The 19,020-nt window shown below is 43.6% G+C and overlaps 1 protein-coding gene across 1 annotated transcript in view; it reads left to right on the plus strand.

Annotated features, from left to right (window-relative positions):
• Positions 1–1,285: 1,285 nt before the first annotated feature.
• TM6SF1 (transmembrane 6 superfamily member 1) overlaps positions 1,286–19,020 on the plus strand; it is a 546,630-nt gene continuing 528,895 nt past the window's right edge. The window contains exon 1 of the mRNA XM_069222564.1: positions 1,286–1,783. Coding sequence (XP_069078665.1) covers positions 1,692–1,783 — 92 coding nt within the window. The 5' untranslated portion in view covers positions 1,286–1,691. The remainder of the gene's footprint in view (positions 1,784–19,020) is intronic.

The following is a 19,020-nucleotide window of genomic DNA, read 5'->3' on the forward strand; positions in this document are numbered from 1 at the left end:
TGGGGTGGGGTCAGCAGTCTCACTGACCCATCCCACTCTGTGACGAGGCCGGGACTGCTGCCTTCCCTCATTGGCTGACCTAAGGTCAGCCAATGAGGGAAGGCAGCAGTCCCAACCCTCCTGGGACCTGGAGGCCGAAGGTAAGTGTGTGTTTATGTGTGTGATGTTTCAAATTGATTGTTTGGTGCGTGCGTGCATGTTTGAATGGTATGAATGTTGTTAATGGATGTGCGTGCGTGTGTGAAAGAATGAATGTGTGTGATGTTTTAAAATGAATGTTTGGTGCGTGCGTGCATGTTTGAATGGTATGAGTGTTGTTAATCGATGTGCGTGCGTGCGTGTCTGTGTGTGAAAGAATGAGTGTGTGTGTGTGTGCCCCGCCAGCCCCCCTCCCTCCTAAAGCTGCCGGCCGCCACTCCTCCCATACTGTTAAAAAGGTAACATCACCTTTCTAGTCAGTGCTTGAAATGGAAAATAGAAGTGCACGTACTCCTTGTCCCAGCACCTGTCTGCTACTGAGAAGTGCTGGTACTCTCCCAATAAAAACACTGGGACAGTGCTTAAAAGAGCTTGTACTATCTCTTCCAAATGAAAAAAGTGCAGGTACTGAGTATTTGATTGTACCAAGCCACTTACAGCACTGTTTATATGGAGAAAACATTGCTCCATTTTTTCTCAGGCTTCCCAGGCACATTCCTTCTGCATGTATTCATAACTCCCCCCCTCCCCCCCCGGCCTTACTTAACTCCCTCCCAATAGCATTCTTCCCTTGTCCCACGCCTCTCACCTTTAGCACGCTCCTTGCCCTTTATCCAAAATATGTTTTTAATATTTTGTGAACATGGGCCACTGAGGCCGAAAACTAATAAAATATGGAATTTTAAAATGTAGTTTCCATGAGGGCTATTCATTAGTATGACATGGTCGATCCTATGTGCCCAAAGCAATCACCTGGGATTCGTTTTGCAAACAAAACATTAACCAAACATAATTAGATGTTTGTGTTAAGATGTGTTTGGGTGCAAGAGCTGGAAGATGTCCCAAGAAGCAGGAATGTGTTTTGCAAAACATAAGCATGGTTGCCCAGCCTTCTATAATCCACGTTGTATCCTTGAAGTTGCTTTTTTATATATACAAAGTATTCAAACCTTCCCCTAGCACACACAACAAAACATGTATTCCGTCTGGTGCGCCCTGACCCGCCTAAAGCCTTGAAATGTTTGCATAATGCCTCCTGAGTGGCCCGTAGGCGAGTCAATCTAGTGATGTCACATTTACATTATTCGTGCAGTTGGCAAAGTCGGGCTCCGCTGGAATGCGCCCTTGCTGTCCTCCCTGACAGCAGTTGTCTCCTCTGTCAGTGCGGAGAACAAGGGGCTGCTCGGGTTTCTGCAGTCCGAGTACAGCCAGGACACCTCCCAGGGCTGCGCTGTAGGAAAGCGGAGCGGGTTTCCTCTCACGAGAAATACCTTGCCGTGGATGCTGAGAGGGGCGTCACCAGCGCTGAAACTTGGCTTGACAAAGTTTAAGGTTTAAAGCCAGCAGCACTGACCTCAGGTCCATCAGTGAGACCAGCCTACTCCACTCAGCGCTGAGAAGTCTGCAGGGAAAAGCAATGTAACAAGCGGCGTGTGTGCGTTAGAAAAAGACAACAACGTGCTAGTTAAAAACCAACACACTCGGAAGTCACAATGAGCGCTTCTGCTGCCACCGGGGTCTTCGTGCTGTCTCTTACAGCCATACCAGCCACATACCTCTTCAACATTGTGGCTGCAACCAGCAGGTGAGGAGTTGGCTTGTGTGGCTATCGGGGTGAGCCGGTTAGGGGCATGCGTGCGCCACAACACAACTGTGCAGAATATTTAGGCAGATATGATCCCTGGCTTGGTATTAAGGTGAAAAGGCAATTTGGGGTGGAATTATTGTCTAACTGCTTTTAGAAATGCACGTGCCAGAATATGCTACAGAAAGTAGCTAAAGCTCGTGAATAACGACTGTCTAGATTTAAAACAGAAATTCTAAGAGGAGTTCAGCGTGACATGGCGACAACTGAGGTGACGTGCTCTAGGTGCACGTGTTCATCTCATGGTTTTAACCAGTGCCAATAGCATCGCTGTAAAATGCAGCCTATGTGACTCCAAGGCAACCAGAATGCATTACTTGGAAAAATACAATTTTTGCTGAACGTTTACAGCCTGGCAACTAGTGCAAGGAAAAGGTGTATAATAAGGTTAACGTTGACTATTTTGAAGGCTTTAGTGTTCATGTACGTTTCTTATCGATTTGTATCTTTAGATAAAAGCTTTGCATCCACATGTTGTTTTCGACCAACACGCCTCTTCCTTTGAACGATTATTTTCAGGCTGGCTGCCACTTGCATGTTTGTCTGCCAATTTATTCACGTTCGAGTGCATTTTATTTTTCTTAACCGAAGTTTGTTTTCCAATCTACCCAGCTGTGCAGAAGCCATTTTTGTTCCGCTGTTTCTCTTTCCTTGGAAATACAAACCTGTGTGTTATTTATAGCAACTGCCACACGAGAAATGTGGGCATGGGCTCTCACAACAATAGCTGCGGGTGCCTGGCGAGCTTGGCAGGTTGTTGTAATGCTCAGTCTCAGCCCTGCGTCCGCAGCGGCCGAGCTCCGTTTAAAACGGAAACACGACTGTGTGAAGCACACGCTCCAAGAAGGGGCGGGAGAAGAGCACGCGGAACAATTCAGAACGAGGCTCTACCTAACTGCGTTTTCACAATGATTTAACATAATAGCGTTACATTAATAGAATGCTCTGCGTGATTCGGGGCCAAATGCAGTAAAACGTATTGGGATGTCATACACATAGTATATTCCATATTGCCGTGAACAGTGGCTCCAGTTCTCAGGCATCCACGGTGTTAATTATGAGAAGGATGGCATGAGATATAACCTTACCCGGGAACGTACTGCTGCCTGTCTTATGACCTGCGGTCTCAAGTAATGTATGACTTGCAGATTAATGCAAGGAAAATAAAATAGACATTTGATAATCCAGCTAGGTTTGTTTTTCACAGAGAAAACCTGTTGAGTGTAACTTTAAAGAAGTGTTTTATGTACCACTGTGGTGAGGCAGAGTAATAGTTGATGTGGCGTGCTAGCATAATGCAGCTTGGGTGCTGTGAATACTCTTTGTGGTGGAATAACCCCCTCACTTGGCCCACTCCAATTAATGTAATCCCCCATATACATTTATGAATAAACGCACAACAGCCGTGTGTGTTTGCATTTTGCTGTGGGAATACTTGGCCGCAGTTTTATTACATGCATAGACTCTTGCACCACAACCTTGACCTCATAACTCACAGTGTTCAGTCATAAATCAAGATGGCAAGGGCATAAAATATTAATACAATGTCATCAATCATTCTGAGTGCCATACATTGCTTTCATCATGATCGTAAATCATAATTCAGAGACAGGTCATAGATCACAGTTGACAGGTCATACATAAATAATTTTGCCAGGATCATAACTTTGCTGCATGACATTATCTCTGCTATCAATCAATCAAGTCCCTGTCATTTGTTGTCATAATTCTGACACCTATTGTTGTCGAGGCCATCCTCCATGCCGCTTTTGGGGTCATCATTTTTTGTTTGTTCTTTCTCTGATCGTGAGGGGGTAGCCTCTTAGTGCTGTTATGGTCAACACAATACCTTGTCTGTCCATTTTGTGCCCTGCCAACAGGTGGGTCTGGGCCGCGAGTGCCATGCTCTGCTTACTCCCCCATGTGCCTACTTACCCTGCCGTAAGGCATCCCAAGGTAAGTAGCCTTTTACGGCACACCGCTCACTGGTGTGTCTCCTTTACCAACCAACATGCCCCTTTTACTGTCGTCTGCTTGCCCTCTCAGCACTGCAATGCACTGTGCTGTTCTGGTGTGGGTGGGTGGGTGGTTCTCGAAATCCTGCGCGCTGCCCCTCTTGCCCTACAAAGTAATTTCTGCATGGGAAGCAGAACTCTTTTAACCCGCATTCCACAGCTGAGGGTGCGGCGGTGTCCCCCCATAGAGGGATGTGAAAGAATCCTTTGCCCTTGCTTGGCCCTCATTGGCCCAATTTCCTTGCACCAGCCTTGGCGCACTCCCCCCGAGAGGGATGCAGGATGCCCTTTGTTGGTTAGCCGCTGAGGCAGCTTTCACTGGTAATTTCCAGGTCCCCGGTGGCTGTTAATGCACCAGCCCCTGATGCCCCTTCGGGGGCGGCCTTTGCCAGAGTACCACTGGATGGTGACAGCACAGTTCTTGGGTAGTAGGAATGTGGGCCTGGAAGGTGGTAGTGTGTGAAATTGCAAAATTCCCATGTTTCAGTGACGTAGTAGATCCACATGTGACCCTTAGAGTGACATTTATCTCATACCATGTGTAAAATAGTTTTAAAATAATGACATGCATATATACAGTGTCTTCTTAGTTGTAGGCTAAGACACCATAGCCACTACACAGCACTGCGCCAACAAGGAACACGTTCTGTTTCTCTCAGGTTACACACAGACTCTGACAGATATCTGCAGTGATTGTGTTAACCCATTGAGGTTTCATAGTGTAAAAGAATGTATTTCTCACCGATCTTTATAACTTGTATTTATCTATAATTTAAGGTGTGTTTATTTATATGCAGTTACCTGCACGTGAAACACCAACAAAATTGTTAGAGAATATTCTGTATCTTTTAGCCATGTATTGGACCCCGACCCCACATTCTGACACTGTGTTATTGTGGTGGTATGGTAGAGTAGGTCAATTTATGGCAAGGATGCAGTACTGTGTGGTGTTATTGTGTCATGGTTGGTACTACTGTGTGGGAGTGTGTAGAATGTATGTCATTAGTTAAACTGCCATTACTTACACTTATTACTTTAACACTCACCATCACCTCAAACTAGCATAACATTAAAGTGTCTACTCATAGACTCAGTCTCTTTGGCATCATATCCCTAGTCTCTGAAATTAAAATAGTCTTTACTTCGACTACATCACCACTATCTGAACCCTATATCTAATGCTAACGTAACCCCACCAGTAACACTGCCTCTAACACTGCCCCAAACCTTATCCTAACACTGAGACTACTAGGTGTGTTATAAGAAATGGACTTGGATGACAGCTGCATTGTCCAACCCATACCTAAAAAGCTATCAATATATATCATTTAATGTCTCTGCAAATGTTACAAAAAGCTTCCATCACAGTACAAAAGAACCCTCCAGCACCAAGGAAATTATTCATTAACATTAGAAATGTCTCTGAAGACCAGCATTCATAACTACACAAATATAGGGCCTCAATACGACCCTAGCGGCTGGATGTAAGCTGGTGGTAACACTGCCAACAGGGTGGCAGTGTTCCACCAGCTATTATGACCGTGGCGCAATAGCTACGGCCCCTCCAACATACCGCCAGGCTTCCGCCTGGCTGTCATAATCCCCAGGGCAGCGGTGCAAGGTTGGGGAGTGACAGTGGGGGGCACCACAAATGTGATTTCATTATACGTGGATGACTCACTGATATACTTCTGTCCCCATACTACTAGTGTTATTGGAGGAGTTCGAGGAGATCTCTGGCCTTCTTGTTAATAAAGAAAAATCTAAATTATTTCCTTTGGGAATATTGGGTGAGATTAGTCCTTGTTTGGTCTCAAAGCTGCCCATTCAGTGGGAAACTACAGGTACCCGATATCTAGGTTTTGATTAGACAGGTATTCGTGTGGCTTTCTCTCATAATATTAGCCACGTTATAGATGGCCTGCATTCCTCTGTTAAATTTTGAAACACCCTACCCTTATCCTTAATGGGAAAAGTGACGCTTGTAAAAACGGTGGTCCTCCTATGGTGTCAATATTCCCAAACAATATTTCCAGGAACTTGATAAGCTGTTGAATTGCTTTGGGCTTAAGGTGGTAGGCATGTGAGCCTAGCTATATGACGAAGGCCCTGGAACCATGGTGGGTTAGAACTGCTGGACTTAGAGTTATATATATTATCTTGCGGCCCAGTTGTAACCCACTGTGCACTGGTTTGATGATGAAGACAACTGGGAGAAACGTCTGCTTAAAGGTTTACATGGTGCCACTATGCTTCCAGAATTACTTATGTTGGAAACATAAGTAGTTCCGGAAACACCCTTTTTGATTACACAAGTATGGTCGGCATGGGAATGAGCAGTCCGGAGAGTCCTTAAGAGAGTGCCATATGCCCCGGCCCTACCTATATGGGACCTAAAACCCTTTCTTCAGATAAGAAACTTATGTCCATGGATAAATGGCAGGCAGGAGGTTCCATCACACTCTCGGATCAGTAACAGAACAACAGGTTCATCACATTACAGGAGGCAGCAGACACATTCCAACTTGGTGTGCAGCAGTTCTTTACAGTTTGCTAAACTGGCTGCTACTGCATGTGGCATTTGGCAGTCATTCCCCGTGGCCTCAACTGAATCTAACACTTTGCTTACTATGTTATATGGCAGGGGGCAGACACCTGGTTTCCTTCTTGTATTGTGCGTTCCGGAAAGATAAGCCACTCAGTCCTTTATGTGTACAGGAGAAGTGGGATGTAGCGCTGGGCGAACAACTCACAGATAAGGAGTGGGAGGGTGTGCACTCAGCGGTTCAGGCGTCTGCCGCAAATGCCAGGTTCAAGTTGATGCAATTCAATATAGTGCACAAGGTGTATTTAACCCCAGCCACACTGGGGGTGACACACATAGGTCGCTCCTCTGCTTGCCCTAGATGCTTAGTGGAAGGGGCAGACTTCTTTCATATGGTCTGGAGTTATACTTCACTGGATTCTTATTGGAAGACTCTAGTAGATCGCTTAAATTTGGCAACAGGTTGGAGAATATCTTGGGGTCGTCAACTATGCTTACTTGGCTTAATCCCAGCTAAACGAAAGAAAGGGCTGAGTAGGAAATTTCTAGTGTTGGGACTGGTCCTGGCGACACGAAGGATCGCAATAAGTTGGTTGGCACCGTTACCCCCGAGGTAAATGGGTGGGTGAAGGATATGGCTGAAAGGGCAGTGGCAGAGGAGTGGCATATGCGTCAATGTAGACGGGATGAAAAATTGGTTGATGATCTTCGCACGTGGGCCGACATTCTTGCGGATTTGCTGGACCCCCTGGATACTAGACCAATGTAGAGCGTAAGCTTGTGGGATGCCTTTGTGCTTGATTTACTGGCTGTCGTGTAGCGTTCCCGAGCTGGGATGCCCCCACTATTGGCATGGCATGCTATGATTCTACTTAATTTGTTGTCTCTGATCATGTACACATGTGGCGTTGAACCGTTGTGGAGTGGGATACGCACCTCTGTTTCTCTGTTTCCCCCTTTTATGGATTGACACTCTTCGCAACTGATGTGTCACCAAGGTAGAGTGGGGGAGGGGCTGGGTGAGAGGGTGATTGGACTCTTGTTCAATTTCTTTTTTTACATGTTCAACTGCCAATAAATATGTTTCAGTTATGAGTAGAATATTGGGCAGGGTTGGGGTGTTTCATTGGCATCCTTGCTTCTCGATATTTTATGCTTTGTTGCCATGGAACTGGGTGATTTCTGTTGTTTTTATTACTGTAAGATAGAATGAATATGGGTGGTAATGTTTCTTTGGATGTGGAATTGTATGATGTTGAAATGTCAATAAAAACATACAATAAAAAATAGGCATTTCTCTGTCTCCTTGACCAGGATGATGGCTACTCTTTCGTGATGTGGGTCATCATCTCTTCCGAAGTAGAGTACCATTTCTCCTGTCAGATCTAGTCTACCTACTTTTGCTGATACCCCAGGATGTGTTAGTTGTAACGCCTGATCTAAGTTGTTACTTGAACAGGCTTTCCAGTGTCATAAATAGTTTGTACAATCAAGAATTGGATTCTGGTCTTACACTTTGGCACTCAGAACTTATGTAATTATTTTTCTTGTGGCTTTGACTACTGTCAGTCATGCATGTCTCATGCAGAGACTCTGGACGTCCCTTATGCCCAGAAGATTTAGTGGCAATTTTTTCTTTTCCTGTAAAAAATGCTTTCATTAGGACAAGTTTGTGAGCCTTGTCAGCAGACCCCAACCTGGAGAACCAGTGGATATTGCTTTGTCTGATCTCTCCCCTTAGACCTATCCAGCGTGGGCCACACTGCCAGCAGACTAGGCTCCTTCGAGCATAGCTTTCCAGGTCACTGAGACATGCAAGCCCCTCTACCATTTCAAGTAGTCATCCCCCGAGGAGACTCAAAATGCAGTCCTCTTTTAAAAGTGTTGCTTTTGCCATCTCTCTATGCTCTTTCTAGGACTGGCATTGGTGGCAGCATGAGTGGTAGTGAAGGGGCAGGCCTTTTTACCTCTCGCCTTCAGGGGAGTTACCTAATTGACTTTGATGTAAAAGAAATTGCTAGTTTCCTTTAAAAGGGTAGTTCTCTTACATATGATTAGCATATGTGTGGACGGTTTGAGTACATTTTATCTAAACTGCAGGTTGAGTGTGTGGACTGTGTGCACACGTTGGAGGGAACAGGATGGAATCCATTTTTTATTCCACACGTGGGTGGCAACTTAAGATGATGGTGGGATTTGTGTGAGGATGTCCAGGTCTCTGATGACCTGCCAACCGACCGTTGTGCATAGATACCGCCCAGTTCCCTGTTATAATGTTATACGGTGTTCCTATGGGTAGTGAGTCAGAATCTCTTCTCTTTGAAGTTTGCTGCCCTGCCTTTGTCAGAGTACTTCCAGCTTGTCCCCTCTTCCAGCAAGATCTCCATCTACACAAGATGTGACCTATTGTCTGGGCCCAATAATAATCTTTACCAGGGCTAGTTACAACCAGCCCAGAAGCAGATCTAGCCCATAGTCATGTTATGATCTGACTATTCTGTGGCACACTGGATTTGACTCGATGGAGCCCCTAAATTATGAAGAGTGCAAGAGGATTTATTGGCCAGTAGGTGCTGGCCAGCTTGACCTATCATAAGTTCCAGAATCCTCCATGGTCAGGGAAGGAGATGTACACCATTACAATTAATGAGGATTGACCTCTAGGTATAGAATGTGCCACACACCTTCTCCCTGCTAGACTAATAATAGGTCTTTACTAGGAATTTATCCGGAAGCACGATTGAACTGTCCTGAATAGAGAAGTGACCTGCTGCTGTGGAAGAGAATCCTGATCGCAACCCTGCAGAAGGAAAGCATGGCTCAGAAAGGTAGTTTATTAGCTCTGCTCCCTGTAAGGACCTGTAAAGAGCCATGAAGAGATCTGTGCCACTTCAAGAATGTGAATTCTCTCAGCTGCTGTCACAGGAGAAGACACTAAAAGATGTACCTGCATCACTCAAGGAAAGAGCCTTCACCTCCAGCACAGGTTAGTTAACCTGATTTGTCTCTGATCTTAATGTACTGCAGGGTAGCTGTGTGCTCCATTCAGTTGACCTTACAAAGCCTTGAGGAGTACATTGGCCCACCCCTGGCCTTTGGCTTTCCAGAGAGGTAGCAAGAGGTGAAAGCGCTGAGGGTACAAACCACATTGAAATCCCAGCTCCAGATTTGCTTTTTATTAGTCCCTTATCGATGCTCAGCACAAGTGTTCCAGTTGATGTGCAAGGTAGCTCTAGTTGACAACCAAAGTGTTCATGACTCGAATACTCCTGTTAGTAATGCCCATACAGTTGGTACACAGCATAGGACATTTTCCGCATCACCCCTGTTTGCATTATAGTTGTTTTCCAGACTTAGGATGGGCTCCGTTGGCCATTTTGGTAGGGTTTGTGGGAATTAGTTTGGGCCTGAGAGATTTCATAGCAGACATGATATTGCTTCAAGATCTCCTCTTCTACATTGGCTTCAAACATGTGTGCATATGGTTGGGGTATAGGGGCTCCCATGGCTGCCGATAGGGAGTGTTCCTCACTATGCCGTCTGCCCATTGAATGCACAGTGCACCACATTTACCTCCCTCTGTGTTTATTCAATTCCTACTCTTTTGCTGGTCCCTTACACCTTCCCGTGGAATACACCATTGTTTTTACTTTTCCCCATACCCCTCTTTCACCAGAGCTTCGACACCTCTAGCGCGTCTTCAACTTCTTTTTTATTCTACTTTCCTATTCTTATCAATGCACTTAACACTCCATCCTAACTCAGTTACAGTTCTTGTTTTTTTTTTTTTCAAAAAGGCACTCCATTTTGCAATTCAGCACCTTTTCCGGCAAAGCTGCACTTCCTTCCAAGACTTCTCTGCACACACGTGCTCCTAGTCACGACCGTCATGCTTGATAGTTTGCTGTACTCAGAACATAATTTTTTTTTTTTTTTTAGTTTAAAAAATACCAAAGTAAATGCAATATTTTAAAAGATGCACGTTTTTTGTTACTTTGTTATTGCACATATATTTTCAGCTCATTACATTTGATTTTTACAGCAAACTAAAGGTATTTCCTGGGACGGTTTTCACTTCAGAAATGATTGGCCAGCCACAATATCCTTAGTTGTGCATCTGCATCTAACAGACAGAAAGTTCATATGGCTTGGGTTGCAGAAACCAAATCTTCATCAGGTTGTGGATACTGGTAGGAAGGATTTGTAATAAAGTATATAGAGCCAGATGTACGACGATTCCATAAAAAAAGTGGTCTCAAATTACACATCTATTTTTTGCAATGCAGTCAGAATGACTTGCTTAATTAATATTCATTAGACAGGTCGCAATTTGTGACCCCCACCTTCAGTTGGCTGAAAAGATAGGAATGATGGCCTGCAAGAGACAGCAGACCACCATCTCTGTCTTTGCATTTCAAAATAGAAAACAAGCAGCCCTTGTTCTTTAAAGCAACCAGAGCTTCTTAAAAAAATATTTTCATTTTGGGAAATGTTTTGGAAAACTTCAAGGGAAGCAGGCAATGGTTCCCTGGCCCACTGCATACTGCTCCCTAGGGTTTAACCCTACGTCCCAAAAGGGAAGAAGTCAAAGGGGGGACCCCTTCCCCTTGTCGAATCCGTTGTCATCCCAGGTGAGAAGGCGGTAATTGGTTAGTGTTTTGCAACCAAAATCGTGGTTGCAAACCACTGATACACATTACCTATTCACAGTTTGAAAGGAATGCCTTTTTAGGGTCGAGCCTGCGTTGCTCGCGCATGTGTATCGCAGCGAGACACTTTAGTTATTAGAAAAGGGCTCAGAGCCCTGTCGACATCACGTCAGTGTTTTTCATTGGTTCGTGGGCTTGCCTATTAAAATCCGCTTGCTTTCATTAGTCGAAAGCATGCACACATCATGCCTTTTACGGTGGCAAGCCCTCCTCGAGCGCATCGACCAAGTACAGAAAACATGTGAGGCTCGCTGTTTTCTGTCCGGCTCGTGGACTACTTTTTCTCTATTTTACTAGCGTGATTTCACTTGGCAGAAGTCGAGCGCTTTACACAGTTAATTGCACTTTTTCGGGTTACGTACATAAATGCACTTTTGCCGATAGGTGAAAAGTCGGGTTAGGAGTTTACAACGCTATCAGCTCTAACATGAGCAAACGTGAGACCCGTTGCATTGCAAATGGTTGTTAAAATCGTGATTCAGTAGAGATCGTGAAACCCATTATACGAGTTGGAAAAGAAACACTGGCTCATAAAATGGGTGCAGTAAACTAGATAGTCCTTTTGTGGTCGCAAACCCTGTGATTTTGCAAATCTTATAGTTTACAACCACAAAAGGGCTTTTACATCTCAGAGATTTCTTTGCACCATTTTTTTCGGCACTTTTAACGCCTGCTCAGAGCAGACGTTAAAAGGAAGCACACCATTGTTTACAATGGGCCTCAATAGGCTTTGCAGGATCAGTGTCAAAGTTTTAGCCGCTAATCCTGCAAAGCTTCAAACTAGCACCAAAAATGTTGACGCTAGTTCCCTAACTACCGCCATGGTGTGCCATATCTTAGATACAGTGCACAGATTGCGGCATTAGGGGGGCGCTAAGGGGCACAAGAAAAGTGGCGCTCCACTGGCCCATAGTTGTCTTTTAGTCCAAAATGGTTTTGAAAATGCTGTAGTTTACAATGTCTTAGGGAGATTATTGTATATGGCAAAGCAATACTATAGTTTTGATTGGCCAACTTAATTGACCAGTAGCTTTCTATGTTGGATGGTTCGAATAAGAGTGTTTCTAGATTACGTATATAAATGACAGTTTGTTGATTTGATGGTCACTTGAATTTGAGCCATGAAAGATAGCTGAAAGATGATAATAAGATTGGAGCTAAAATAAAAAAAGGCCATGAGATATTTGGAAGAGGTGACTTGCCATTATTTAGAATTAAGATTTCTGTTTTATCACCTTTAGGCAAAGATCACTGAGGTCCAAGTCATTCAGTGAGTGTTTCAGTGTTGGAATTAATGTACAGTTCTAGTAGGAGTTCTGTGTGATTGGCAGTTGACTCAGAAACATGTAGACCAAGTTTAGTTTGCTTCTTTTGTTCTTGTAGGAAAGATATAAACCATTTAATTGCTTTTCTGGTAATATTAAACTAAAGCTTTAGGTGTTTTAGGATTGTTTTATGATTGCAGCTGAAAGGTGTACCAAGATGAGAGCCACAGGATGATTCTGGTCTCTTAGGGTTAACGCTCTTTCTCTGCTGTCTATTACTGTGACATCAGTTCTTCTTACCAGGTGGAATGAAGATTTTGGGATGCCAAGAAAATTGTTGAATTCTGTGTAGTTCTGGAGTTGGTTGGCTACTTCTGCTTTCATGATCTTCACCAGGAAAGGGAGTGTGGAGATGGGTCGGAAGTTGCTTGGACTGTAAGCCCCGAGGTTCTTTTTTGAGTAGGTGGTAAACAATGGCATAGTTTAGTGTGTCAGCAGAGTCACCTCTTTGTAGGGAAGCACTGGCAATGCAGGTGATATCTTTGGCTCGGGCTGCAGTGTTCACCATTATGAGTTTGGCGGGCTATGCATCGATCATTGATCCAGATGGTGTCTTTAAGAAGTCTTGATGATGGCTTTGGCTGAGTTGAGCTCGAAGGAATTGAAATTACAGTCGAAGTAGGTAGCAGGTGCAGGTTGCTCACCAGAATAGTTAGAGAATGTTTGGTGAATGTCTGATACTCGTTTATTGCACATCAATTGAGAATTTAAGTTAGACTGTTTCGGGTTGGTACTGTGGAATAATAGCTCTTTGTAGATTTGTGGTCACACTATAAGAATAAAAAGGTCTTCTTCTCCAAGACATGAATTCCTTCAGGATATAAATGGATAGAAGTATGATATGTGTCCAGATATCAAATGAAAAATCACGTATTCACAACAGCAATACAAATATGATTTTAGCATGTTGGATCCTAGTGAAACGTACGAATATGTAGCATTAGCCCAATGGTCATTAATAAACTACAGATTGAAGAAAATTTGTTGCAGTAATACATGAGGTCAAATATGGGGATGCAATTCATTTACAGTTGTGTTCCTTCCGATGTTGTATACCAAATAATCTTTTGCACGCTCTTGCTACATGCTTGAGCACTGTTTGGAAACATTGCATGTGAGTTTTAAAAAAAGTCCTGAAGATGCATTTACTTTGTATTCACGAAGTATAACCTTACCTGCTCATTCATTTCAGGATTCTGCTCGGAATCCTTCACACATAACATTTACTATAAGTGTCGTTTTCAAGCTATCACTGAATGTTTCAGGAGAAAAGCAAAATATGTAGCAACAGCAGTAGTAAACACCTTTCTCAGAGTTCATTAAAGTGTGATTGATCCATGTTGCCTGGTGCGACACAGCTGACCTATAATTTAATAACATGCAAAGCGAAAACGGGAAGGTTTTAACTGATTCAGATATCGAAAGGCTATACTAAGGGTAGGTAGAAAGTCAATATACATTGCCACGAAATTGTATTTTGAATTTCTCGTACAAGGCTCCGTATGTATGGTGTTTTTAAAAAAGAATATTTCACGTTTGTATTTATTCATATAGATTTCCTTATGGTTAGTTTTTCTTCAAGTTTATCGCATAATAAAATAGATTTGCAAGTGCTATTTTTTGGCATTGATTTTTACTTACATGTACAATCCTGTCTGGATGTCTTTGGGACTTTCGAATTATGTTAAATAAACGTACTGTACAGCAATATGTTTGTTTTGTTTTGATAAACACATATTGTAATGCTTATTGAATTTCAGAAGCACACAAATCCGAAGGAATACGGTATTTTTAAATGTTAGTGCTTATGTGGAAGTTGTTTATTTAGGAGCACTGATGCCTTGGTTACTTACCGAAAAACGTCATTACTCCTGGTAAGGGTCTTCCTCGTCTCAGTCCTGGATTCCCTCCCCTATCCGGTCCCTCCCTGCCTTTTGGTTCTTTTGGGCTTGGATATTGCAGGATGTGGTTCAGTGGGTCTTCTGCTTATATGGCATGCTGGCATAGGGGTGGCCATATTGGGGGTATTTTTCTGTCTGGCTGGTTAAGGTAATCAATTTCTGTGGGAGCAGAGGCCTGCTCATGCAGTAAGGCTTGAACGAGGAAGATGTACAAGGAGGTAGTAGTGCTAGCAGAGCCATACGTGGGTGGTAGGGTTCCAAATGCAAAAACTGCCCTTCAGTTTGAGACTAGTACGATAGTCATTGAAAGAGAGAGAAAAACAGTAAGCGTGTGAGAGGGAGAAACAGAATCAGAGTAAGAGTGAGAGGAAAAGATACTGAAACATGAGCGAGAGACATGCTAGGGAATTAGGCATTACAAGCACCAGAAACACAGTAGTCCACCCCAATGCAAGGAATGGTTACAGTTTCTAAAAAACATTTCTCTTACAGCACAACGATGCGGTTAGTGAGGGTGATGGAAAAGAGGGTAAGACAATGAGAGAATGTGAGGAAAGAGAGAATAAAGAGAAAACAACATTAAAGGAAAGAAAGAGAAAGGGTAAGCTAGATATTTTACATGATGTTTTGCATCTATGCACTACAAAGAGTCAATTTTGCTGTGTAACTGTAATAAAAGAGGCAGCATTTATAAGAGACTGGGCTGGATAGAGAGAGTAAAGAGTAGATAGGCAATGCGAAGGCTCCATGCAGTGATGAGGTGCCAACTTTATGTTGACAATCAATATGATCTTGAGCAACCCACTCACTGATCTATTTACATTAAATTGGTCATAAGAAGATCATAGGATGAAATATAGGTCTATTGTCTAAAACCTTAGGTTATGAGATCTTTGTAATCTCAGGGATATGTTTGTTGTCCAGGGTTGTGGATTGTTAGATCTGTGTAAGCTGATAGATAGCCATGCTCCTTGAATCCCAAACTTTTGAGATAGAGCTGCTGTTTGAGGCTGGCACCCGTGGGCTGTCACTTGAGGAATAATTCAGGCATTGTGAGTCTTGAAACTGCCCGCTCTGCGTACACTGAGATGTAGCTTGGCTTTCTGAGACCTGACTCTCTACATTCTCTGTAATCCAGCACTGCTATCTAAACAAACATCTGGAAAATCTGCGTAACCGCAGAGATGTATCTGCTCACTAAAGTCACAGCATGTGTAATCAATCATATAATAGGAATAATATAATTTCAGAAATAGGTCCTTGGCCTATATGTGTATGATTTTTAAAAATACTTCTTCAAAAAGGCAGAGCAACCTCTAGGCAGATTAGACCTTTGCCTATCGTTCTGTTTATGAGGAGCAACATAATATGTTTACTGTCTGAAGATAGTACCTGCTATGTTGGCTCCAAGACTCATTCAAACTCACCGGGCAAGGTCAGACCAGAGTTTAATGAAAATGTGCGTATCTTAAGTGAAGATAAGTTTCAATTCTATTAAGGACACGGAGGCAAAGATTATGGTTTCTTCCTTCAGTTTAATAATACCAATTAAACATACTGCAGCCATTTTAACATTAATAAAACAACTTTTCCCATGCACACCAGAGAAAAAACCCAACAAGTTAAAAAATCCTTCTTCCATTCTTTCAGCGCGGCCCCAACATAGCCCTTCATCGCTGCTCGCACTCCCTCTTTCTTTGCGGCTCAGCATCCAGTTAAGTGGTGTTTTCGCCTTACTCCTGATTTGCCTTTTTATTGACTGTTAACATTAGCTGTGTTGCTTAATTGACCAAATTACAACTGAGAAGCTTGATTTTCAGATTCCTTAACGTCAGGGGACGGCTAGTGCGCTCCTTACGCAACTTTTGTCCATTTATTGATCACAGTCCGGTCTTCCACCCACCAGAAGGCGCTGCTGCCAGCGTGCTTCCACGATGCACGTCTCCCACAGTGGGAGTCAGACGCACGCCTTAGGGGCCTGCTACCTCCGAGCCTTGTCCCTCTATTGCCCGGGTGATGCCCAGTTAAGCCACTGTTTGTATTCCCTATTCGAAATATCCCCAGAAAACCGATGGGCACTCAAAGATCTCTGCAGCAAATATGTTAAGATATTATAAAATGCACCCTCTTTGTGACCAATTAAGTAAGCCACACAAGATTTACTGTCACATTTGTCCTTGTTGCCATATTCTTTAAGGCACGGTCTCTAAAACATAATTGTGTATCTCGACTTTCAGACTCCACTTTTCATGACTTCACCTCATTTAAAGGCTCACGGAATAAACGTTTTCATTTTCAGCACTGGAGACCAGGAGAAGTGAGAGAGGGGGAGGAGGGGCAGCTGGAGTAATATCAGAGAAGGAGAGCTGGAGGGGAGAGGTGAGAACTGAAACCTCAGGAGGAAAGGAGAAATGGAACTGCAGGTAGAGAGGAGTGGGAGAAAGCTTTAGAGGGACAGGTGATAGGCAGAATGTAAGATGTAATATGTGAAGTGAAAGGAAGGCTGTAGGAAGACATGCAGAATGAGAACTAACAGACAGGAGAACTACTAGAAGTGAAGAGCATAAAATATGAAGACAGATACAGAAGGTGGGAGTGGGAAAGATACAAGGAGAGAAGAAACACAAACGCAAGCTGTAGTAAGAAAAAGAAGGGTTAAAGGCGCAAGAGAGAATAGGAAGTTGAATTTGAAGAGGGGACTATTAAGCTTCTGGTGAAGGGGGGACCTTCAAGAGAATAAATTAGCAGAGAGCTATGGGAGAGGTGAGAGGAAGAAGGGGGAGCTGAACAAAGTTGGGGGAACGGAGGGACAACTGCAGGAGAATAGTGACAGGAAGAGGTAGAGCTTCTGAAAGAGAGGTAAGCGCTGGAAAAGGGGAAGGGTCTGAAGTGAAAGCTAGAAGGAGGATGGAGGGGTGTAGAAGAGGCGGGAGGAGGAAATAAGAGGTGTACGAGGGGGGCAAAGAGGAGGATACACAGGAAGAGACAGAACGGGATGCACAGGTGATAACATGGATCTGCTAAAAAAGGAAAGCTCCATAATGACAGGTGGAAGGATAAACAACGTTTAAATGTGACTGATGTAACAGAATGAGGGATACATAAAGGATGAAAAGGCAGATAAAGAGGGGAGGGGAGGGGAAGGGAAAGAAGCTGGGGGGAACTTTGCAGGATAAGAAAGCAGCAGTGAGAAGAAAGATCACCTGAAAGCTGAGAGCTGAACATCCAGTCCTTTGTGGAGATAGATAGTGCTGAGGAGCCAGAAATGATCTTTCATCCAGACTGATGTTTGATGAGAGTCCTATGGGGAGAGAGTTGTAGTCGGGGGCGGGTGGGCATTGAGTAGCATGCCAGGTTAGTGTAAACATTATTGCCATGCATTTCTGTGGGAGGTAATAACGCTGAGGTGTGTTGGGACGCGTTATTGTAAGACCCATTGAAAAGTGCAGTAATGGTTTCTAGGGGAAGGCGTAGCTTGGCGATAGATATCATTACCCTTTAAGCAGCAGAGTTATCTCTCTATGTCCAGGAGGGGTGGTGCTAGAGTCTCACTTCACTCAAAGGGGCAATAATCCTTGCACGAGCCCTGGTGAGAATTAAGGTTCAGCAGTTTGTGCTCTGCTGCGACCCCTGGTACTCTGTTCCTTTTACCATGGCATTTTCCATGTTTTTAAGAATTCAAAAAGTTGTCATCACCTGGGTCTGGGCTACTGGCTCAGCGCCAAGAACACTTAAGGCCATTGTATCTTTTGGCATGCAATAACTTCTATCGAGTGAAAAGCCAGAGAATCTGGATTATTAAAGGAAAAGGAAGGCAGACATTTGTCACACCATTGACATTTTGTCAACAATGGTGCTGTTCTTTAGTTGCCATGTGCTATGCAGTGTGGTTTTGTTTGTTACCGATGACACAGAAACGGTTCTTTTATTTTTCCTGTAAATAGTTACTGCTTTAATCCTGCAAGGCAGCAAAGGAATAATAACTTTGTACACTATATGCACTGTTTCTGGTCATGAGCACTCCCACGAAATTCACAGAACATGCGTGAATTGAAACATGCAATTTAAATTCACTTAAATATTAACGTTTCTCCCGAGACAAGATCATTACTTTGGAATAAATGTGGGTCTCTAAGATCATTTTCATATTTATTTTTCTGTAACGTGCCCTGCTTCTAGGCCCTGGGACGTGGAATCAGTATACATAGAGAAAAGAGTTTACATTCAATTAGGGCCAAACGGATTTTGATTAAATTGATCTTGGCAAGACTAAAATGCGGAAGGGGTGGACTATAATTTCACAGGCCAAGACCCTGTCCGTCTGGAGCCATGGCTGATTGGTAGTGGTTACAATGGAGTCCCGTAGTCGTTTCCAATGCATATTAGACGGCAAAACTATGAAGTGTACATGGTGGATGGGTGAGACCCTGTGTGTCTTAAATTCTGTTCTGAATATCATTAAGTTCTGCTGAACGTGATAACAGAATGATGAGTTTCTATTAAATAAGGTCAAGCCACAAGCAACATTTAAATTGCAAAAGACATGGGTCCTCAGTATGATCATGGCAGGATGCCCCGCATCCAACAGTGCCGGCGGACAATGGAAGACCGCCAGTGGCGGGGGTCGGCATTCCGCCAAATTATGACGCATGGAGCCTCACGACCATTGATGGTGGTGAGGG

The sequence above is a fragment of the Pleurodeles waltl genome, chromosome 3_1 (assembly GCF_031143425.1).
Source record: "Pleurodeles waltl isolate 20211129_DDA chromosome 3_1, aPleWal1.hap1.20221129, whole genome shotgun sequence".
Taxonomy (NCBI): domain Eukaryota; kingdom Metazoa; phylum Chordata; class Amphibia; order Caudata; family Salamandridae; genus Pleurodeles; species Pleurodeles waltl.